Raw genomic sequence first — 24,119 nt, forward strand, 5'->3', positions numbered from 1 at the left:
TGCAAAGAATGGTGAGAGGAAAGGCCAGGGACAGCAAGCGGCCACAGTCATCTCTAGGACTCGGCTTTTAGGACATGGAAGCCACTGGAAGGTTGAGCTAAGGGAATGACAGGCTCTCACTTGTCTGAGGGGTTACTGTGAGCCGTGGAAACGGTCATCGGGGACGCCTGGTGGGGGATGGGGGGCGGTGCGGGGAAGGAAGCTACTGCAGTGGTCCACATGCAGATGACCGTGGGAGCCACCTCCTGGCCTGTGCCCCTGTATTGTCCCCTCCCACCATGGACCAAGGGTGGTTTGTGTCACCAACATAACTGACGGCATCACATATCGCTTTTGGGATCAGGTTTTTAAAACATGCGGTAGCTTCCATCTGGTTGCCATCCTCTCGGCTTGCTCACTCTGCTGGGGGCGGGCGGCAGCTGCCACAGCGTGACCCACTCTGCAGGAAGGAAGGCCCACCTGGCACGGACTGCAGCCTCCCACCCCGGCCCTATGAAGGAGCCTGGAAGTGGGTCCTCTGCTCACAAGCCTCCAGAGACACAGCCTCACAAAAGACCCAAGAGTCAGAACCTTCCACTTGGCTGCTCCTGGATTCTTGACTTTCAGAAACTGTGAGTGATGCTTGTTGTCTTGGCTGCTGAGTTTTAGGGCAGTTTGTTACATGCTAAGAGAAGCTAATGCCGTGATGAGGTCTTAGACCAGGTCATGGCAAAAAGAACTGGTGAAAAGTAGTTGGCCCCAACATACATTTCAAAGGGAAGAATCTGTGTGAAATATGTATAGACATCCAAGTGGAGAGTTTAGGAGACCGCCAGTTATAGAAGTCTAGTTCTAGGAAAAGTTGGCATTTGGATGGTATTTAAAGCCAGAAATCTGGCTAAGATCAGGAGTAAGCAAAACCAAAGAGAAGAGGCTGGGACTGAGCCCTGGGACAGAACGTGCAACTTTGAACAGCTAGGAAAAGGAGGAGGAGCACCCTGTGAGGAAGACAGGAAACCACAGTGAGGTGCTTCGGAGGACAGGGGAGGCGCTGTGAGCTGGGAGGGCTTGTGCCACTGACGGTGAGGAGAGGAAGATGGAAGCAGAGCTGGCTGGAGTGGTGGGCAGTGAGGAAGGGGAGACAAGGACGACACTCTTCAGGGAATGGGGATGTAGGCTGGGAAAGGACAGCAGGTTTAGGAGGTTTGTAAGGCATCCATTATCATGATACAGTTAGAAACCAGTGGGGATGATTCAGAAGGGGAGGGGTGACATTCAGGGAGATGTCAAGGATGCCTCTGAGGTTCTGACCTGCATCCTGAAGTGTGGACATGTGAATTCCCATTGTGGGCATGGCCCTCCCAGCCTGGAAGCTACAGGGAGATACAGCCCTGAGCCCCCTGTGCACAGTCTGCCCCCTCCCTGGGCAGTACCATCCAGGAAAGAGGGCCAATGGGAGGCCGGAGCATGGCAGATGCTGGGGGCAAATCCAGGAGATGTCTGATGTAAAGTTCCACTCTACGGGAAGGCAAAGAAAAGGACTTTGGCCCCTTAGAGTTGGTTTCATAGTGGACTTTATTGGGAAAAGTTAGTGTAAAAAACATTCAAATTCATAACATTTAAATAAAGTAAAATTATACCTTGTAGTTATAGTAATCACTATAGTAATCACAAATAAAGTAAGTCTAAATTATTGCCTAAGCAAGCACTATTTTGTCAGGCTTCTCTCTTAAGCCCAAGGCAGGAAGCACTGCAATTATTAGAAGTGAACCCAATGATGAATTTGCATTTGAAGCTGAAGGAAGGTAAAAAAGCATGTTCTGATTATGGCATCACAACATTCTAGCCTGAAAAAAAACAACTTTATTAATGTCCCACAGCAGAGTACATTAGTAATTGTAACCATGCATTAAAATTCTCCTTTCATGTTATAAAGAGAGTAATCTGTTTTCTTTGTGATACATTGTTTTAATTAGTTTTGTGTGGTCTGTCCCTCTAAAGACCTGTCTGGGAATGTTCCTTTCTCCAAGGCCTACTAAGTAAGACACCCAGGATGCTTGCTCTGGGTTGTCTTTGGTCATTTACTATCAGCCAAGTGGCCAGAACCCGGGGAAGCCCCTCCCTGAACCAAGGTGCAGGCAAATCCCCTCGCCCAACCCTACTGCTGCCACCACTAGGAGGACAGGCATCTCGACCTGGTCAACAGTGTTACTAAACGTTCATATGGGAGTCTCTTTGGTTATGGAATTTTTACTTTTAATTATTTAGGAATATAAAAAATATAGCTAGATATATGCTCCTGAATTCTATGATTTAAACACAAGTACGTCCCTGGAAAATTCACCAGGTTGGCCAGGTCTCAAGAATCTATTTCCCTATGGAATCTAACGTAAGTGTTCTATTTAGTGAATACACGTGAGTGAAGAACGGTGAGGGATCTTTAGGAGGCCTGGGCAGCCTTAGATGCTGTCCATGGCTTTGAACTCACTGAGGGCCTGCACGGGGTTCACGTGCTTCTTCTGAGAGGCCCTTTTAATCTTGGTCTGTGCCTCATCCTGTTTCTCTCTCTTCACCAAGGGCTTTTTCTCAGGCGCCTTCATCTTCCACGACACAGCAGGGAGGTTGAGGGACGCCATTCCCTGGGACTTCTGATATTTGGTGGAGGCCACATACGATGCCTTCACTGTCTGCACCACCGCATTCATCAAGTTCTTTGCGGCTTGGATCAGGGACATGGCGCTGTCCACCTGAGAGGCACAGACAGCAGGTGAGGAGCACGGGCCAAGGTCTGGCGTGGGAGGTCCAGCTGGCCTGTCAGTCCCCGACAGGGAGGCCCCACTCCCCCCGGGCCCGGAAGCAGCCCTCCTTCCTGGTCAGCTCTCCCGACAGCTAGGTGCTCTCATCCAAACACCCTGAAAATGCCTGTATTTCAGATCTTCTGAGGGGAGGAGTAACAAAAACATAACGTACCATTACCTTACCTGCCCTACCCCTCAACAGTTTTCACTCAAACAAGGCGGGGGATGATTTGCAGAACAAGCGCTGAAGTCAGCCTCCTGGACAGAGAGCCCCATGCTTTCAGTAATGACCCAGGGGGCTCCCCTCACATTTAGAGAAGATGGATAATTGTCCCCAGAGACAGGGGCATTTGATGTTGGAGCAGGTAAGCAAATGGTCTAAGTAGGTCCAACATTCAAAGTTCTTTGACAGGAAACTGTGTGGGGTTTAGCAGAAGCCATGGGGCTTCCATGGAGGGAGGTGTCCTTGTTTCCCTAGGGTGACAGGTCCAGGACTGTGTGATGTGACCTGGGAAACAGACAAGGGGAGAGTATACTGGGGCTCTTTGAGGGTGGAGGGGGTTTGAGAAAGGCTGTATCTCACTTTTTCCCTAGAGGAAAAGAAAAAGGAGGATAAAAATACTCTTTCCTACAGAAGCAAAAAGGAAAAGGCCAGCACAGGAAGGGCTCCTAGCTGTCACCAACCGTGCTCAGCAGAGCTGCAATATGCACAGAGGAACCAATGTGCAGCCCTCAGCCTCTGAGAGGAAACTTTGGGTCCTCTCCCAACATGTCCTCCCCACTGACAGATGAAACTTACCCCAGAGACAACCAGCTCCCCACCAAGGTTCTGCACCTCGGCCTTGACTTTGCTGCAGATGTTGAGCTGGTGGCAGTAGAGGGCGATGCGCTGAAGGTAGGCCAGCAGGTCCTGCTTGCAGGCTGAGTCTGGGCACTGACGAGAGAGCGGACTTAGCACCAAGCGCTCTAGGCCCAAACACACCCACCCCTAGGGCTATTCTGACAGGCTCAGGTAGTGCCCCAACTTCCACACTCAGTGCTGCAGCAAGGATGAGAGAGGCTTATCCAGGTACCCGGGCAGTCACCACGCTCAGCAACTCTGCTGGGGTCCCTGCCTCTGGATAAAAGTGACAGTGCCATGAGCTAGAGCGAAGGGCTGTCTGCTCAGAGGGACCAGATCTTCTCAGTTGTGAGCACACTGTAAACACCTGATTAAAGGAGAGTCATTTTAGGCAAAGATGGAGAACAAGTGAATCAACCAAAGCAAGCAGAGCACCTCTCAAGTGTTGACGCAAACACCTCCCTTCTGTGAGGCTGGGGTTTTTATTCTCAGCAGCTCCTGAAGCATGGCAGAGCCATACCTCATTTGAATTTTAAGATGGTTGTGTAAGAAGACCATGTTGGGAGCTGAGTGGAGGGCGGAGCAAGGAGTCAGTGAGGAAAGGCCATAGTCTTGCAGGCACAGGGCACAGGCTGTGCACGATGGACTGAGGGTGGCTGCTGAGAGGAAGAGACCAGATGATGCTCACATTCTTGTCGCCAGTAGATGTACCGGGGCTGAGTACCAGATTATATGTGAAAGAGGGGCGTTAAGGAGGGCTTCCGAGTCTTTGGCTTGAGCAGTGGGGGACCACTGTCACTGTCCTGCAGCCCTGATGCAGGCTGAGCATGTGGACACTTGAGGGAAAGGAGTGGGAAGGCTTTGTAACTATAGCTGAAAATAGCTTGTAAACTTTCCTGGAGGTTTACACATTTTTTTCAACACATCAGTAGAGAAGAGGGATGAAGGCTGGGTGGTTAAGAACACAGATGTCTGTCCCAACTTGGGCACATCATGCTTCCAAAGCATCAGACAAAAGAGCTCCTGATTCTTACATGAAATACACCCACAAGAGGCTCTTACACACTTAGTCTCAGTATATTATTGGGGCTTGCAAAATTAGCTCCTACCCAGAGCTGACATCCTAAAAAGATCCGAAGAGCTAACAGTAAAGGCTGGTTTTAGCTGTCAGTCAAGGCAAGATTTTAGGACATACACACATGCCCCAGAGATATGGTATAATGCAAACTGGGCCTGTCTTACAAAACTTGTCAAGGAAAAAGGAATTTAGAAATCCTTAAAACTCTATGCTGATGTTAATCAAGCAGGTTGGTGAGTTAAGAACAATATTTGAGATTGGGAAAGTGCTGTGGCTCATGAAAAAAACACCATTACCACCCCTGGGCTGCCCGAGTCCAGGATGAACTTTAAGGCCTGGGGGGCAAGTCTGCTACTTACATGGTCTGCAATGGTGCGGCCAAGCTTATCCATCCTGGAGCCTGCCTCAGCAATTTTCTTGGCGGCACTGATCACATCTGATGTGTTTTTGAGTGGTCCTTTACCTCTGAAAGAAGGGAACAAGGATGATTCTAAAGCCTTCGTAGGTGGAGATGAACAGCAAAGTATGTACGGAGCAGCACATCCTGCCTGCGTGAGATGGCCTGCAGGGAGGGGCTGCTCACCGGGTGAAGTCCGTCATCTCCATCATGATCATGCACATCTGCTTGGCCAGCACGATGATGTCATTACCACTGTCGTCCCACTTGGACACCTCAGCATCCAGCTTGCTCTTTTCTTCCTGAAAACTGGCCACCTGTTCCGCAATCTTTGCTTTCTGCTCCTGGGGAAGCTGAGCCATGATTGCCTGAAATCAGATGCACAGAAAGCTCTTACATAAAGAGAATATGAAGTTCTCACAGCGCATTAACCAAGAATATTTCCACCAAGCAATCTATGACATAGGTAGGATGATGCTTTAATAGGTTTCATTTTGCCTGAAGAGCCATTTATTCTCATTTTGTGCAGAAGTTTATAGCTTGCCGACCCACTTTCAAGAATAAGTTTTGGTACAGAGAAAAACAGGGTACGAGGGGTTGAAGGCTAATGTACAAGCTTGGTGATCACACCTGCACAGGGACAAAACCTGCTTAATTCTTTAAAAGTTTCATTCTCTGAAGTCAGAAAGACAAATATCACATTATATTAGACATAAGTGGAATCTTATTTTTTTTCAAAGATACAAATGAACTTATTTACAAAACAGAAACAGACTTACAGACTTTGAAAACAAACTTAAGGTTGATTACCAAAGGGAAAACATGATGGGGGTGTGGGTAAATCAGGAGCTTGGAATGAACATACAGTATTTTATACATAGAAGATAACCAATGACCTACTGTATAGCACAGCAAATTCTACTAAATATTCTGTGATAACCTATGAAAGAATCTAAAAAAGAATGAATATGTGTATAACTGAATCACTTTCCTGTACACCTGAAGTTAACATTGTAAATCAACTATACTCCAATGAAATTATTTTGAAGAAAAAGAAACTTCTTTTAACCTTAAAAAAAAAAGATCCTCTGCCTCCTGCCATGGGGATGACGGAGCGGCTAATGCATGCAGGCCTTTCCCTGGTGGCAGTATATACATCTCCAGCTTTCCAGGATGACCCAGTAGTCTTAAAGCCTGTGGCACCTGGAGGCCCGCTGCCTACCTCAAGCCCCAGACTCAGGCCTAGGGCTCCTCTCGACTCAGCTCCCCAAGTGCTAGGAGCCAGTGGGGCTTAAAGCAGAGATGAACCCGCTGTTCAAAACGACTTCTAAGGGGTGAAAAAAGACTCCTTAGTAATATTTCTTGGCATCCTCCCAAAAACATAAATGCAATTGATTGAAGATTTAACGACTCAAATGAATGCAATGGCTCTGATTTTCTTGAATGTACCACTGTTATTTTGTTCCCCATGAATAATTAAATAGTTCATGCCCATGGTATCATTGAGATAGGCAAATACAGCAATCTTTTTTGAGTTTCACTGTCCTATTAACAAACATTGCATTGACTGGAGCATAGTGCTTTCCTGACTCGGGGCTCTTCATAAACCAAAGCCTCAGGGTACAGCTGAGGGGCCCATGTTCCTGCCCCGCTCTAGCAGAGGAGACATTCTGGATGAACCTACAATGGACTAGCAGGTGCCACAACTTAGGATAAGGTTCCACTGCTAGAGCAAACAAAAGGAAAAATGGGTGTTCCCAGTAACAGAGTTTTTCTGGAAAAGAAAAAGCTAAGAACAAGGAGAGACAGGGAGGTCTGCAGGACAAGTTAAACCTGGTCCTTACCCGGGCACTCTGGCCAGCTATGAGCTGGTCGTCTTCTGTCTGGACACTTGTCCTGCTTCTGACATCGAAGTCTTCCGTCTCAAAGTCAGAGTCATCCAGCTCCTCAGGGGTCTGCCACCAAGACAGAAATGACAAGTCAAACACAACCCTGGGTCGCCAAGAGCCCAAAGCCCCTGGGCCCACAGCCTCAAGGTCTGATGTAAAGACATCCAGAAATTTCTGCAGTATTCCAGCCATGAGGAATAAAGTTAAAATTGCTCAATATTTGAACCCTGCTTCACTGATGTATGTGCCAAGCAGTCCGTTCAACAACAGCAAGCAAAGGCACCACACCAGCATTCCCAAAGGACCTAGAGGGTTTCAGTTTCTACCAGAGTGTCAAGACTCTACTTGACAAAAGGTTTTCACTTCATGTACTTCTCCAACACCTGCATCTTAAGACAAATGTGAGAGTTTTTCTGGGTGGAAAACGTAGTAAAAATAGATTCATACATTAAACGGATTCTTATAACTTTGCCATTTTTTTATGGAAAAAAAGAAAATTAACTGAATTAATACTAGGATTTCTCTTACATTAGCACAGGTTGATCTGAGGAGTAAAAACAGGCAGTGTATTTTTATGTACTTTTATTAAAGGAAAAGAGAATATGGCAGATAAAGTCTGAGTAAATACCAAAGGAACTGATCACTTTTTTGCTTTACGAAGTGAAAATTCTTATTTAGTACACCCTCCAGCCTCTCGTGATATGCTGCTGACTTGAAACATAATGTAATCTTATGGAAATTATCAGCAACAGGGCAGCAGGCAGAACAGCTGGGGTTGGCTCTTGGCCCAGCCGGCCGGCCTGTGACAAGAGGGCAGTGAGGCGAGTCCCTCATCTGCACCAGGACCTAATCCAAACCCAGCCTGAGGGCTTCCTGTGAGGAAGCATCCAGACTGCCTAGAGCATGTTCGGTTTGTACACGTGTGAAGGCTGGGCCTGTCTCTCCGTGTGGAGGTGAGGACAGTGGGGGTCACTCGAGGCACCAGTGAGTTACACATCAGTGCAACACCTGGAGTCCAGCTGCTGCTGGCAATTGTGATTCTGGGGTAACAGACACTTGAGCCTTGTAGTGAGGGGTGCCTCTTAACAGGATCTCTACTTCCCCACCTTCCTCCATAGCCCATCACAGACCCAATAATTGTTCTTATCAGGAAAACCAAATTATCTTCTATCTGTTCATTTACTTGTTGAATATAGGCCCTTAAGGTACAGAATGACAGAGACAAACATCCCCGCTCTCACAGATACAAGACTGCAGGCACTCAAGGATGTGAACAGCAAGACTGAGAAGCAGCTGCATGAATCCAGGTAAGAGATGCTGATGGCCTAGACCAGGTAGGAACCAGATCTGCTGATAAATCAGATTCAGTATATGAGGCAAAAAGTAGAATCTTAAAGGTGAATCTAAAGTTTGGGCCTAAGCAAGTGGCAGACAGACGTGCCATCAACTGATGAGAGAACGGGGTGGAGAGATGCGGAGCTCACTCTGGGGATGACAAGCTTGATGCCGACAAGCAGGGGGGCTAGAGGAGTGGACCACGGGAGTCAGCCGCTCACTGATTTTCTCTCATTTTTACTCTCCAAGCGAATGAGTACAGTCAGAAGAGAGACAGGTGAGAAACTGTGCCACAGGGGTACCCGTGGTCACGGGCTGTGAAGATGAAGGATGAGGAGGAGTGTTTGTCTGCTGGAGGAATAGGAAACGAGACCCAGTGCAGGGAACAGGCTCAGCCAGAAGCAGATGTTTAAACCACCTCAGGATTCGTGGGAACGATGGATCCCCTGGTGGCTCAGAGGGTGAAGTGTCTGCCTGAAATGTGGGAGACCCAGGTTCGATCCCTGGGTCGGGCAGATACCCTGGAGAAGAAAACTGCAACCCACTCCAGTATTCTTGCCTGAAAACCCCATTGGATAGAGGAGGAGCCTTGCGGGCTATAGTCCATAGTGTCGCAGAGTTGGACATGACTGAGTGACTTCACTTTCACTTTTAGGATCCTCAGTGAAACGGTTACCAAGGCCAGACAGGTAGGATGGGGCACAGGTGGGGAAAGGTGAGGCAAGCAGGAAGGTATGAAGTGCTCCTAGACTCTACGGCTGTGTAGTAGCAACAGTCCCCTGACATCCTGGGTCCAGTGACCCCAGTCAGATGACTGTACTTTTATGCACCATGTTCAGCAGGAGACAGGATTTCACTAGGGTTGTATTTTGAAAGGCAAATAAGGGGAGTAAAAGGGTGCAAAAGAGACTGTACTGATGAAACAGAAGCTTGAATAGGAGTGAGGCAAGGACCAGAGGGGCTGAGTGAGGGCTGCAAGTGGGGAGGACCAACTGGCTGAAGATCCTGATGGACTCAAAGCACTGTTGGGAGTCACAGAACCAAAGGGAGCTAGCTGACCGAAGGGATGATGGAGATGCTGGTTATGACAAGGACCAGGCAAGAGTAGCAAGAAAAGCTGAGTACGGGGGAGGACAAGACATCAAAAAACCAAGAGGCCCTGGCGTTGGAAGGATGGTTCCTGAACTAAATCAGGACAAAAAGGAGGAGCTAAACCAAGGCTGCTGCAGACCTACCTGTCCTTGCTCTGAGCCCTCCCAGGTGACCACACCCAGGTTCCATCTCACCACACCTGCCAGGGCCTCTCGAACTTACAGTCCAACACAGCAGTAAGCAAGCGAGAAACAGCTACTACATGCCAGGCCCTGACCTGAGCATGTTATCTCCAATTCATCATCCCATCAAAGCTATCAACACCATCATCTGCATCTCAGAGAGATGAGGGAACTTGCTGAGAGTCTCAGACATGAGGAGGAATCCTGCTTCCACACAACAGACCCTAGATGCACAGGCATCCTGGGGTGTGTGCAGTGCCAGCTCATTTAAAACCCCAAAGGCATTAACCTCAGACACTCAACAACTCATGATTATTGTTTCTTCTATTCTCTGTCCGCATGCAAAGAACTTTGGAAAAACAGGGCTGCATTTTGCCACCACTGGTGAGCTTGACCCAGGGATCCGTTTGCACCTCTGGAGACCAGGCCTCCCTGAGCATGGGCTGCTCTCTAGCACAGCAGCAGGGGTGAAGAAAGCAACAGGCTCCCCCAGATCCCCTCCCAATCCCCAGTATGTGCAAGTGACCTGAGCCTGCAGGAACAGCCAGCAGCCAGCCTTACAATCCTTGAGCCATTCTCATTGCTCCTTACCCTTGAGAAGAGTGCAGTAATGCCCAAGGGTTTTCTATGTTGCATACAGAATGCATCCAGCCTGATGCAACTACCTTAGGAATGGCCTCTGTTTCCAGCTGAGGGGGTAGAAAGTGGGACAGAACCCTGTCCACCTTGGGAGCTCTGACTAGCAAACCGTGAAGGTGTAACGGAAACTCCCTGACATGACCAGATTGTCAGCAGAGCCCAGCAGCCGTCTAACTCAGCAGGCCTGCATTCCAGATGCTGGCTCTGTGGCTATGGCAGGGCTGGCCCGAGCCTGGGGGCATCCAGGTGACCCCAGGAGAGCTTGGCACAGGTCCTGCTTTCAGCTTCCAGAGTAGCACATTCATGCTCAGAACAGCGTGTGAGGGATCAGCTGCTATGTGAGTCCCAGCCTAACACACAGGACGATCACAGAGGAGGTGGTGGTTTCTCAAAACCCCATTGTTCATGCCCACCCCCAGGGGACCACAGACACTGTCTCAGACTGTGAGAACTACCGCTGGCTCAGAGAGGACGGGTCAAATGGGGCCCAGAGCAGGTGGCACTTCCCTTCAGCCACGGTGAGGGCTCGACACTTGGCCCTGAGATCAGGAGCATCACCAAGGGCTGCACAGCCCCTCATCCTCCCCCTCAACACCCTGGGGCTCTAGTACCCTGCCACCCCTCTGAGGTGAGTGCTCCATGTAAAGAACAGCTTCAACCTGAATAAAGAAATACTCCCTTCTCTGAAATTCACCGATGAGCCTTTATTTTCTGTCACTGCCCTTTAACTCAAGAGGAAGCCTCAACTCATACTAGGTCCCCTTTTCTCAGCCCAAGTTTGGGCTCTAACTTGCAACTAAAAGTCATTTTAGACAACGTAATTAAACATATCTCCTTCTAACAGCCCTTAGATTCATGGTTTTAATATACTGCCAACATATCTGTTGAGTTCCAGAATGATGCATTGCTCAAGTTTAGCAAGTGATAAGAAGGAAGCTGTTAAAACATCTGAAATACAGTTACTTACCCTTATCATCAACACCGCTTTCCTGATGTCCCGGATGCCATCGTACACCAGGCGGGAGGCATCGATAAACTCGTTTTCATCCATGGGCTGGGCGGGGTCTGAGCTGAGGGCTTCCACAGCCGCTTCCACTTGCTCAGTAAAACGTGGCATGACTGCGGATAAGAGAGACGATAACATCCCCACCAGCCCTCCTAAATCCCTCAGTCAGATGCAGAGAGGTGGAGTGTATGATGAAGAGCCTCTGCTTCTACCTATGTGAGAGGGATTTATGGTTCAAATAAATTAAATGCCATATTTTACAAAGACTTGAATCCTCTTTTTTATCTCTGGCCAGATTCTGCAACACAGGGTTTAGATGGCTGAGAATTTGAATTGGGATTAACTAGAGGCCTTGCTAGAATGGGACCCTCCTTAATTTAGTGTGTTCACTAACTAGAGATATAACTCGGAAGTTCATCTTAAAATACTGAGTTCAGAGTGACTCCCATTACTACCTGTGGGACACAAGTAAGGGAAACGTGTTTGTGTGGTCTTACTGTGGCTGACCAATGACTCATAAATCTGATGTACCTTCTGGAACTCTTGTCCGAAAACCAAACTGAGTCCCAATGTCCTACTTCCTAACCACAGGGCCATCTGTGTGTGAGGAGCACAGGTAAGGGAGGGAGTCCTGTACCTGTGTTGGAGAGCAGCTTGGTTGCTTCCAGCACCTTCTCTGTGTAGACCCCTGGTTCATAGTTGTCCATCTCTGAGGTGACGACATGAATGACCCGGGCAGCCCGGCCTCGAATTGCACCAGCTGTGCGGTCCAGCCCATCCACATCTTTCTCTTGGAGAGCAATGACACATTTGTTCACGTCTTCCAAAATGTGATTCTCTGAGGAACAAACAAAAACAGCTGAATGAGGGAGGAGGCCTCCCACTTGAAGGGGACAATTTTAAGTTGGCATCTGTCGTCATCAAGTGCTCACTGTGTGCCAGCTACAGTGCTAAAAGCTTTACACATATCATTTCACTCAAGAGACCAGATTACCCATGGGATCAACTCTCCCCCAGAGACTGGACCTGTAATCACCTCCAAGAATAACCATCTTTAGTCCATGTTTAGAAGAGAGAGGCAGAGATGCCCATCTTTCAGAATCCTTGATAATTTCTCTTTCCCTTAAACAATTTCACTGACTTTATATCCCGAAGTCTAAATTAGAAGACAAGGTTCACTATTCCCAGTCCCTTGCCCCTCACTCCAGGAAATGCCAGTGGTATTCAGACAAACGACTAAGACATCAGGACAACATCTGGAACATGAGAAGGGCCTGGGAGGCAGACAAAAGCCTCATGGAGTTGAATTTGGAAGATCTACCAGAACTGTTTTTCCTCAAAGACAAAGCTTGACCCTGGGTATTGGGAACCCCAGAATGAGGAGTTCACATTAACTTCATCTATAATAGAGAAATGGGAGCAACCAAAATGTCCCAGAACAGAGTAATAAATTATGGGCACTGTGCAGCCATTGAAATGGATGAGAATCTGCAAGGGCTGACCCAGAATGGGAAAGGGAATGTTCTTACCACCAGAAACTGTGCAGTCCACCAGCAGACAGCCCTCATGACAGGGCTGCCCACACCGCATAGGGCCGGTGGGTGAGCGACACAGTCTCCAGGTCATTGTCTGGCTATTTTCTTCCTGCTCAGAAAGCAGCTTTCCTTAAGACACACAAGAAATCTGAGAAGCAGTGTCTGTTAAAGACATGCTCCCTTCCTTAAACCAAGACAGTTCATGTCACAACAGGTGAAAGACTAATGGCTCTGGTTTTTCTGGAAGAGTCAGGACAATTAAAGCAAATATAATCTGTTTAATAAACACATTTGGGGACTCCCCTGGTGGCTCAGTGGTAAAGAATCCGCCTGCCAATGCAGAAGACATGGGATCAGTCCCTGATCTGGAGGATCACACATGCCACGGAGCAACCAGACCCATGTGCCACAACTACTGAGCCCACATGCCTCAGCTACTGAAGCCCGAGAGCCCACACTCTGCAACAGGATAAGCCCCCGCTTTCCACAGCTAGAGAAAAGCAGGGGCAGAAATGAAGACCCAGCAGAGCCATACATAAATAAAGCTATAAATAATAACAACAGAGAAACACAGCTGACCATTTCTTTGCCATCCTGGTTACCTTATGTTTTTGACCTGTCATTATCTAGGACTGGTTCCTGATTTAATTCCCTTCTAAAAGTCATTACCCTTCCTTCATAGCCTCTGCTAACACAGTCATGTTACATAACACAATGTCTAGAAGAGTGATTACAATAGCTTTACCTCCTAAGATACCTCAAACAAGCAAGTGGACATGATACTGTTTCCTCTTATCTCAAGGGGAGCCAGAGGCAAGTGGAAGTACTTAACAGATCCAGCAAAGAACAGAGCCTCCACAATGCCCTGCCTGTGGGCTTCCAGATCCCCAGTAGGCTCCAGGAACAGGGCCCTCCATTTTGTAGTTCCCCCAGGGACGGGGGAGCCTGGTGGGCTGCCGTCTATGGGGTCGCACAGAGTCAGACACGACTGAAGTGACTTAGCAGCAGCAGCAACAGAGATGGCAGGCATGGCTTGCACCTACAAAACTAAACATACTCTTACCATGTGATACAGCCATTGCATTCCACAGTATTTATGCAATGGAGCTAAAGACATAAGTCCACATAAAGACCTGCACACAGATGTCCACAGCAGCTTTACTCATAACTGCCCAAAGTAGGAAGCAATCGAGGTGTTCTTCAGTAGGCGACCTGAAATACTGTGGTACATCCAGACCATTTTCAAATGTGCTATCAAGGTATGAAAAGACATGAAGGAACCTCAGGAGTTGCCAGGTTTTAGAGCAGGGAAGAATGAATAGGTAGAGGACAGAGGATTTTTAGGGCAATGAAAACACTCTGGAAGATGCTATAATGATGGCTACAGTTTACCATCATTGGTACTCACATCTGTACCAAGAGGGAACAGTGTAACTGCAGGGTCATCAGTTGTAAACGAATTGTGCTACTATGATGGGGGATGTATATAACAAGGAGGCTGTGCATGTGTGGGGGCAGAAAATAGAAAAATCTTTGTACCTTCTTCTTAATTTGACTTCCTCTCAAATTGCTCTAAAAGTCTTAAAAAAAAATTTTTTTTTTAGTCATCAATTAAATATCTTTCCACCAAAATACAGCAGTAAAAAAAGGGGGGGAGGGGCGAATCAGTTACCACAAGACAGCTAACAAGACCATAATTCAGCATCTTGTTCCTTGGAAGGAAAGCTATGACAAACCTAGACAGCATATTAAAAAGCAGAGACATCACTTTGCCAACAAAGGTCTGTATAGTCAAAACTATGGTTTTTCCAGTAGTCACATATGGATGTGAGAGTTTGACCAGAAAGAAGGCTTAGCACCAAAGAATTGATGCTTTTGAACTGTGGTGCTGGAAAAGACTAATGAGAGTCCCTTGGACTGCAAAGAGACTAAATATGCCAATCCTAAAGTAAATCAACCCTGAAGATTCATTGGAAAGAATAATGCTGAAGCTGAAGTTCCAATACTTTCACCACCTGGTGCAAAGATCTGACTCACTGGAAAAGACCCTGATGCTGGGAAAGGCTGAAGGCAAAAGGAAAAGAAGGGGGCAGCAGAGGATGAGATGGTTAGACAGCATCACTGACCAAATGGACATGAATTTCAGCAAACTTCAGGAGACAGTGAAGAACAGGGAAGTCTAGTGTGCTGCAGTCCATGGGGTCAGAAAGATTCAGACATGACTTAATGACTGAAAAACAACAACAAATTCAAAAATTAGGAGATTTTGTTTGAGTTTATACCACTGCACTGCTAAAAGATAAAATGTATTGAACTTTTCACATAAACCAATTTTAGGGGTAATATATGAACACACTGGTCATAGCAAACATCCTCTTCCAGCAACACAACAGATGATTCTACACATGGACATCACCAGTCTGTCAATACTGAAGTCAGACTGATTACATTCCTTGCAGCCTAGGATGGAGAAGCTCTACACAGTGGGCAAAAACAAGACAGGGAGCTGACTGTGGCTCAGATCATGGACTCCTTATTGCCAAGTTCAGACTTAAATTGAAGAACACAGGGAAAAACCACGAGGCCATTCAGGTATAACCAAAATCAAATCCCTTATGACTATACAGTGGAAGTGACAAATAAATTCAAGGGATTAGATCTGATAGAGTGCAAGAAGAACTACGGACGGAGGTTCATAACATTGTACAGGAGATGGTGATCAAAACCATCCACAAGAAAAACAAATGCAAAAAGGCAAAATGGTGGTCTGAGGAGGCCTTACAAATAGCTGAGGAAAGAAGAGAAGCAAAAGGCAAAGGAGAAAAGGAAAGGTATACCCATTCAAATGCAGAGTTCCAAAGAATAGCAAGGAGAGCTAAGAAAGCCTTCATAAGGGAACAATGAAAAGAAACAGAGGAAAACAACAGAATGGGAAAGACTAGAGATCTTCTTCAAGAAAATTAGATACACGAAGGGAACATTTCATGCAAAGATGGGCACAATAAGGGACAGAAATGGTATGGACCTAACAGAAGCAGAAGAGATTAAAAAGAGGCTGCAAGAATACACAGAACTAGACAAAAAAGATCTTAATCACCCAGATAAGCACAATGGTGTGATCAGTCACCTAGAGCCAGACATCTTGGAGTGTGAAGTCAAGTGGGCCTTAGAAAGCATCACTATGAACAAAGCTAATGGAGGTGATGGAATTCCAGTTGAGCTATTTCAAATCTTAAAAGATAATGCTGTGAAAGTACTGCACTCAATATGCCAGCAAATTTGGAAAACTCAGCAGTGGCCACAGGACTGGAAAAGGTCAGTTTTCATTCCAATCGCAAAGAAAGGCAATGCCAAAGAATGTTCAAACTTCTGCACAGTTACACATATCTCACATGCTAGTAAAGTAATGCTCAAAATTCTCCAATCTAGGTTTCAACAGTACATGAACCAAGAACCTCCAGCTGGATTTAGAAAAGGCAGACAAACCAGAGATCAAATGGCCAACATCTGTTGGATCATAGAAAAAGCAAGAGAATTCCAGAAAAATATCTACTTCTGCTTTATTGACTACGCTAAAGCCTTTGACTGTGTGGATTACAACCAACCATGGAAAATTCTGAAAGAGATGGGAATACCAGACTACCTTACCCGCCTCCTGAGAAACCCGTATGCAGGTCAAGAAGCAACAGTCACAACTGGCTGGACAAGAAACAACGGACTGGTTCCAAATTGGGAAGGGAGTACGTCAAGGCTGTATATTGTCACCCTGCTTCCTTAACTTATATAAGGAAGAGGTGATTTTCATGAGAAATGTCTGGCTAGGTGAAGCACAAATTGGAATCAAGATTGCTGGGAGGAATATCAATAACCTTGGATATGCAGATGATACCACCCTTATGGCAGAAAGGAAAAAGGAACTAAAGAGCCTCTCGATGAAGGTGAAAGCAGAGAGTTAAAAAGCTGGCTTAAAACTCAATATTCAAAAAACTAAGATCATGGCATCTGGTCCCATCACTTCATGGCAAATAGATAAGGAAACAATGCAGTGAGAGACTTTATTTTTGGGGGCTCCAAAATCACTGCAGATGGTGACTGCAGCCACTAAATTAAAAGACGCTTGCTCCTTGGAAGAAAAACTATGACTAACCTAGACAAAATATTAAAAAGCAGAGACATTACTTCGCTGACAAAGGTCCATATAGTGAGTGCTATGGTTTTTCCAGTAGTCATGGACAGTATGAGTTGGACCATAAAGAAGGCTGAGTGCTGAAGAACTGATGCTTTTGACTGTGGTTTGGAGAAGACTCTTGAGAGTCCCTTGGACTGCAAAGAGATCAAACCAGTCAATCCCTAAAGGAAATCAGTCCTGAATATTCATTGGAAGAACTGATGGTGAAGCTCCAATAATTTGGCTGCCTGAGGGAAGAACTGACTCACTGAAAAAGACCCAGATACTGGGAAAGATTGAAGGCAGGTGGAGAAGGGGATGACAGAGGATGAGATGGTTGGATATCATAATTGACTCAATGAACATGAGCTCAACAGACATGAGTTTGAGCAAGGTCCAGGAGATCATGAAGGACAGGAAAGCCTGGCATGCTGCAATCCATGGGTCACAAAGAGACATGACTGAACAACAACCATGAACCAATAATAAGAATAAAGGGATTTAGAGCCCATATTTAGATCAGAAACATCTTTTATATACTTATTATGTCAATATGTATATAAATAATATCTACATATTACTTGTAGATGGACAGGGAGGCCTGGCGAGCTGTGATTCATGGGGTCGCAGAGAGTCGGACATGACTGAGCGACTGAACTGAACTGAACATATTCCTTAAACTAAGCAGACTGATACTAAGCCTGCCTACCATACTAGGCCCTAGGTTAAAAATTACTACTTTTACTGAATCTAATACAACGTCTGGAGAAGGGAAAGAGAAGGAATAAAAAAGAAACAATGTCGCTAATTAAACAATGAACCAAAGTTTTTGAATACCACTGATTTTCAAGACTCATCCCACTTTCAGGATTGTTAATACTTGGGGTGGGACAGCACCTTCTGGAATCACTAAAACACAGCATTCTTTTTCATTCATTAAACAAAGTGGCCCAAACTTCACCAAAGATTTATTAACCTTCATCTTGGCAAGTAGTTTTTAAAAATCAACTTAGATTTTCTTGCATTTATACAGGTTTTCTTTCAGACGAACCCAAACCAGGGAAGGGCCTGCCATTCTTTAGCCACCAAGGAAGGCTTCTATTTCAGGAAGTAACATTTTCTACCCTACTGAGAAAGCCCCAGCCAGCTGAGGCCACTACATACCCAGGACACAACCAACCTGCTCTCTATACTTGAGCCCTAAGGGAGAAGTGAGTTCCCATTGGACATACACGCAAACATAGGAGGGCTGGAGGTACCCACACTAACTTAAGCCATAAGTTACTTTAATCTTTAACAGAATTTCTAGGGAAACTCCATTCTGAGTAGACACACCAATCTGGATCCCATTAAAAACTCTGATGGTTCAATATAGTCTTTATCTGTAGATGCTTTAAACAGGAAAACACACACACAAACACAACACTCTTCTCTCCAAGGGATCATATTATGGACATTAATATATCTAGTTTTCATTTGAAAATCTTTCTAGGACTGCCTCTGCATATCTACTTCAGCCATGTCAATGGTTGTGCTGTACCCTACTGAACAGACGCAAGGGCCATCATTTGCTTATCTAGTCTTCTTTTAGGCGTTCTGGTTGTAGTGAACATCCTTGCTCAGGTATTTTGGCAAACATCTGTGTACCCATCCCTTGGGAAAATTTCTAGCAATGGGATTACTAAGTCAAAAGGCATATGCGTATAAAGTAGATGCCTGATGCCTAATTGCCCTCTGGGAATCAAGCCAACTGGTATTCTCCGAAAAGCCTGCATGAACTTACTCAGTCCACAATGTCTAACAGGGCGCATTCTGCCCTCCCCTTGCTCTGGATATCTTTATCAGTGCAGCCTTGTGCATACACAAGAGATGATAATATTAATACTCTATACAGAGAATATGGGCTTCCCTGGTGGCTCAGAAGTTAAAGCATCCGCCTCCAATGCGGGAGACCCGGGTTCGATCCCTGGGTCGGGAAGATCCCCTGGAGAAGGAAACGGTAACCCACTCCAGTATTCTTGCCTGGAGAATCCCATGGACAGAGAAGTCTGGTAGGATACAGTCCACGGGGTCGCAAAGAGTCGGACACGACTGAGCAACGGAACAGAACGGATACAGAGAATATGCTCCAATATTATGAAAAGAGCCTGAGTGCCTGACATTTAACTCACTCTGTAGTAACCATTTTTTTAAAAAATCACTATTAATTACTGTGCAAACCAGGCACAGAAGTACTGAGTGACTTGTTCAATCTAGGATGCATGGGAGTCAGAGATCAAATATCACCACTTCCTTACCTTATCTTCAGTCCTGGAGTTTTGCAATTAAACAAACGAACAACAACAACAAAAAAACTAGGTACAAAAATCCTTTTATTTAGACCAATCAGACCAAATTATTTTGGCATAGTGACAATGAAGAAGAGTACAAATTACTCTTATTTGTTGCCCCAAAGTATCTAATGCATTATATTGATTCCAAGAGCACTTGGTTAAGAAAAAACAATAAACCCAATTATAACCACTCTAACCAACCACTTGCAACCTAAAAAAAAAGAAAGGAGGGGGTAGGGTGCGGGAATCAAAACCTCCACATGAAAGCAGAGTAAACGAATGAGAAAGTAAATTGCATTTCCACGGAAAACATTTATCAAATACAATTCAAATGAAATTCAAACAGTCTTTATCGCTTTGATAAATTTCAAACCACTGTCCTTAAGGAATCAGTCCATATAAATATATTCATGGTTTACGCAATGTTGTGCAGCATCCTAAATCACCTCCAATATTTACAAGGCAACATTCTGAATAGAATAGCTTAGGGAAAACGAGAGGTCCTCCCTCTTCCCTGGAAGTGTCTTGCATGTCCCTCATTATTTTCAAGTGCCACTGGCTCACATCTGATACACAGTGACTCAAGTTCCCCCTGCCCTGCAGCCTCATGAAACACTGGCATCAGGGTCTGGTGGCTTTACAAAGTTATACACAATATGACCATTATTTTTTAAGCTGCAAATTTGGGATATAACATAATAAGCACAAAGGAACTTCTGGAACCAATGGGACAGAATATGCAGAAATAATGGAGCTAAAACAGCAGAGAGTCCTTTCAGTCCTATCCCTTAAGTAACTTACCCTCGGAAGGGCTCTCATGAGTAGACAGGACTACAGCAAACACATAGGCCCCATGGATTCCAAGAGGGACTGATGGAAAAGTCATTACTGGAAATATTCCTCCAAACCTATCCCACTGCCAAAGGGCCACAAAACCCCAGGACATGGGAAAACACCCACACTCCAAGGAGTCAAGTCGCATGCTTACTTTTCATTAGGTAAAATTTCATTAAGTGCACCAACCTTGGGCCAGAGCCTATGCTGGGCACTTGCCCAGCAGCCCCTTACTCAGAAACATGCCCACTTTGCTGAGGGACTACTGAGCACTACAGTGCCTCTGGGCGATGGGAAATGGCAGAGAGGGCAGTCCTTGGCTTCTGCTAGAAAGACTGCTAAAAAGCACATGGCTGCTACAGAAAACACCTGCTGTCCAACCTGGGAGGTGCCTCTCAAGAGGCTGTGAGCTGGGGACCACTTGGTGCCTGCCCACTAGAAAATGGTATTCCTCTCAACAAAAGCCGGTCTCAGGGTGAGATGGGGAGATATCTCTAATCTGCCAGGTAAATAGTGCTAAAGCTGACATGGATGAGGTTAGTGTGTAAGGGTATAAAGGAATCTAAATGCCAAAACTTAACTGATCAATCCAGTAGCACTCTACACAGGCATCTGCCTGTCTCTTCCTTTCATCCCAAGCCCCTGAAAAGTACACCATGACAACCAGAGGAATTTTGAGTAACAGCCTTGTCCTGTTAATTAATTAATTATCTGACACTCCTAAGCAAGCCTGTGACAAAACCTTAGAGAAACACACTAATGAGGGTCTCTGAAATTCAGATGCTTTGAAAGCACCACCACCTCCTGACTGAGACGACTGTTCTGTGTGTTTATTTGCTAAATGGAAACTGTCTAAACTCCTTTCCATCATATTAACCCTTCTATTTTCCCACATTTGCATAAAAATTGAACATACTCACCAGACAAAAGTTATGTTAGAAAATCTGATTTCTCTTTACTGTTCTTCTGTTTTATGTCATATACCCTAAAGATATTGCCTGGATCCCACTAAATGCCACTGCAAAATCCCTTTTGTTCTCTGATCTGAAGAATGCTGCATGAGGGACATCTGATTCTATTACATTTTATTCTGCTGTAAGAGGACTAGAAATCCCTTGAGACCAAGCCTTACTTGGTAAGTAAGTTCAGGAATGTAATATCTATCTCCGGAGGGGGGCTTTGCATTTAGATTTCAGGATTTGTTGTTTGCTTAAAAGTGTGCTGTGAAGGTGGAATGTTTTTCTCTAAACCTATGAAAAAGAATAATTCAGTATTTCATTGGGAAAAACAACAGAAGGCCAAGATTTCCCAAAAAAGCAATTGCTGCATTTTTGGCACCTGCAAAAATGTGCTTGCAAATAGGTTTTTTGTTTTAAAGTACCAGCACCTGCAATTTGGCAATCCTGCAGCGGCACCCCCTTGTTTTGCAGTTTACAGATTTCCTGCTCCCCACTCTCTCAAGCAGAGCCAGTGCTCCAGTCCCAAGGAGAGTGAGCAGAGACAGGGGAACATTGGTATGCAGAACACACTGTCACCTTATATAGGTCACTGCTGGAGGACTGTGCTGTGCATGTACTTAAGTACTGCTTCTGTTTCAAGCCCCATTGCCGCTCACATCTCCCACGTTCCAGACTGTGGTTCCCTGGGGTGACAGGTAGCTTCAGCCCTACAAGGACCAGCTGCTGACTGCCCACAGCCACTGGCCTAGGGAAGCCTGGCACCTCCAGAGAGCAAGCAGCACGGCCAAGGGCAGCAGAGGCCTGTTAAATGGTGAATACATTTATACTTGCTCAACGCTAAGGAGATGGATTGAAATTTATCTCTGTGTGATAAACAGGGAATTGCAGTTGACAGACATTTTCTATATGAATGCAATTTACTATGTCATTACCAGTTTATGTTTATATAATGAAATCAACTGTTTTTGTGAGGTGAATTACCCAGATTTATTTTTTGCAAGTTCATAATTAAATGGTACTTAAATATTTCCTCTCTGTTTTCTATCTGTGCATCATGCAGACAGAGTCTTTCGAAAGTAGGCAGTTAAAACTACGATCATTTCTGAGGGAGAGAGAGAGAGATGCTTTCCAAGCGGAACAATTTTTACAAAAGAAACTGAAGCTGATGATGCTGGGAATCCCATCTCCTAAGTCTCACAGGCTCGTAACAAACCACCACAGTCCAGCAGGTCAGTGTTTTTTCTACACACAACAGCAGCAAGAGGGGTGGATGCTTATGGAGTTGTAAGGTCACAGCTGCAAAATCTTACTCCACACAAACAGAGAACAATTTCCTCCAGGCAGTTTCCTGATTCATGCCTCTGAGATTGAGACCAGCCCCACCACGAGCAGAACAACTCCAACCTCATGTCCCACTGCTTGGGAGTCATTGGTAGCTGTTTTCTTTAATTAAAATGAAAACCAGCATAGTATTATTGCTAGAATAATTTACCTGCCCAGACCTGGGGGTGTTTTGATTGTCCATTATTGTATAGGTGAAAGTAAGTATGCACATCCTCACATACTTCTCTGGGGAGTCAGCTCATTACCTGAGACAGCCAAGAAGTCATCAATGGAAGTAATGTCATCAACAGCATCTGTGAGAACTCTGACTTGTTTTTCCCACTGCTCTTTAAAAAGATCCATGTTCTCTTGGGCCAGTTTACTCTGTGGTTTTGCTGCTAAAGCCAATGCAGCGTTGATAACCTGTGAAGACATTAAAGTTCATTGTATACTCTTTCAGAGTCAGGAAAATAAAATAAGCCAGACACTTTGGTCGGTGGAGTGGCTACAGCTTTGTCTCCTGTGCATTTCAGGAGGACACAAGATACCACATGCTCCACTTAAACAAAGATGGAAACAGAGAGTATTAAACAAAAGGCTTCACATATGAATGGAGTAGCAATTCATCAGAAATACAGTACTGGAAATGCTGGAACTATAGACAGTAAAAAACACAAATTATCTCTAATTTCCCCACTCTGTGAAAGCAACTCTTCACAATTTCTGACATTTATATTTCAGGCTTTTTTTTCTCTTCACGTACAGATGTACATGTGCCAAGTCAAAAAATTCAGTTAGAATTATATGCTAATAAAACTGACTATCCTGCTTCTTTTAAATACTTCTCCATATCATTAAATGTATGTTAAAACATTAACTGTTTATAGATGCATCTTATAGATGCACATCACTACTCCAACTGTAGAATGCCTAGGTTTGTTCCAGTCACCCAATCAATCTTGTGATGAACTTTGGCATTTTAGGCTCTTGGTACCTTCTCCAACTACGTAGGTGAAAATTGTTTTTCTGAGGCATACTGTACTTGACAGACAACTTCAAAGAAAGTATAATATTATATTAAGTTTAAAAGTTATTTCTTTTAAAATAATAAAAAGTCATTTCTTAAAAAAAAAAAACACAACAAAAAACAGCTTTGCTGAGATATAATTTATATGCCAAACAAGTCACCCATTTAAACTGTAATATGCAAAGATTTTTGGTATATTCAGTTTTGTAACCATTACCACAATCATTTTTAGAACATTTCTGTCACTCCAACAAGAAACCCCATATCCATTAGCAGTCCCTCCCTATTTCCCCTAATCCTATCTTCCAGCAACCACTAACTTAACTTTGTGATTTTTTTTTATCTGTTTTGGTAAATTTTTATGAATTACCTACTCTGGACTTTTCCTATAAATTGAATCGTATTAATATGTGCATTTTTGGAACTAGGTTCTTTCACTTAACGTGATTCCAAGGTTCATACACACTATAAAATGTATCAGTACTTACCCTTTTTATTGACAAATAACATGCCATTATATGAATTTACCACATTTTCTTTATTCAATTATCAGCTGATAGACATCTGAATTCTAATTTTTGGTCATTATGAATAATGCTATGAATATTTACATATGTGTTTCATTTATTTCCACTGTTCTTTTATATATAACTAGGAATGGAATTGCTGGGTCATGTGGTTAACTTTATGAGGAACTGCCTATT

At 44.9% G+C, this 24,119-nt stretch overlaps 1 protein-coding gene and 1 non-coding gene across 3 annotated transcripts in view; one reads left to right on the forward strand and one right to left on the reverse strand.

Moving 5' to 3' along the window:
• Window positions 1–1,536: 1,536 nt before the first annotated feature.
• Window positions 1,537–24,119, reverse strand: part of CTNNA1 (catenin alpha 1) — a 178,687-nt gene continuing 156,104 nt past the window's right edge. Inside the window, exons 11-18 of the mRNA XM_055431247.2 lie at window positions 22,655–22,811; window positions 11,874–12,074; window positions 11,198–11,349; window positions 6,938–7,048; window positions 5,280–5,461; window positions 5,056–5,161; window positions 3,577–3,711; window positions 1,537–2,726 (exon numbers count right to left, since the gene is read on the reverse strand). Of these exons, the coding sequence (XP_055287222.1) occupies window positions 2,439–2,726; window positions 3,577–3,711; window positions 5,056–5,161; window positions 5,280–5,461; window positions 6,938–7,048; window positions 11,198–11,349; window positions 11,874–12,074; window positions 22,655–22,811 (1,332 nt within the window). The 3' untranslated portion in view covers window positions 1,537–2,438. The remainder of the gene's footprint in view (window positions 2,727–3,576; window positions 3,712–5,055; window positions 5,162–5,279; window positions 5,462–6,937; window positions 7,049–11,197; window positions 11,350–11,873; window positions 12,075–22,654; window positions 22,812–24,119) is intronic.
• LOC129559469 (uncharacterized) overlaps window positions 2,611–24,119 on the forward strand; it is a 30,414-nt gene continuing 8,905 nt past the window's right edge. Inside the window, exons 1-4 of one of the 2 annotated variants that reach the window (XR_008686550.2) lie at window positions 2,611–2,746; window positions 8,179–8,289; window positions 21,098–21,241; window positions 22,126–22,294. This is a non-coding gene — a transcript (uncharacterized LOC129559469). Of the gene's footprint in view, window positions 2,747–8,178; window positions 8,290–21,097; window positions 21,242–22,125; window positions 22,657–24,119 lie in introns of those variants that run through there. The other variant, XR_016038031.1, reaches the window with a different exon arrangement.

Source organism: Moschus berezovskii, chromosome 8 (genome assembly GCF_049115385.1).
Source record: "Moschus berezovskii isolate FMDL1 chromosome 8, NW_MosBer_1.0, whole genome shotgun sequence".
NCBI lineage: Eukaryota > Metazoa > Chordata > Mammalia > Artiodactyla > Moschidae > Moschus > Moschus berezovskii.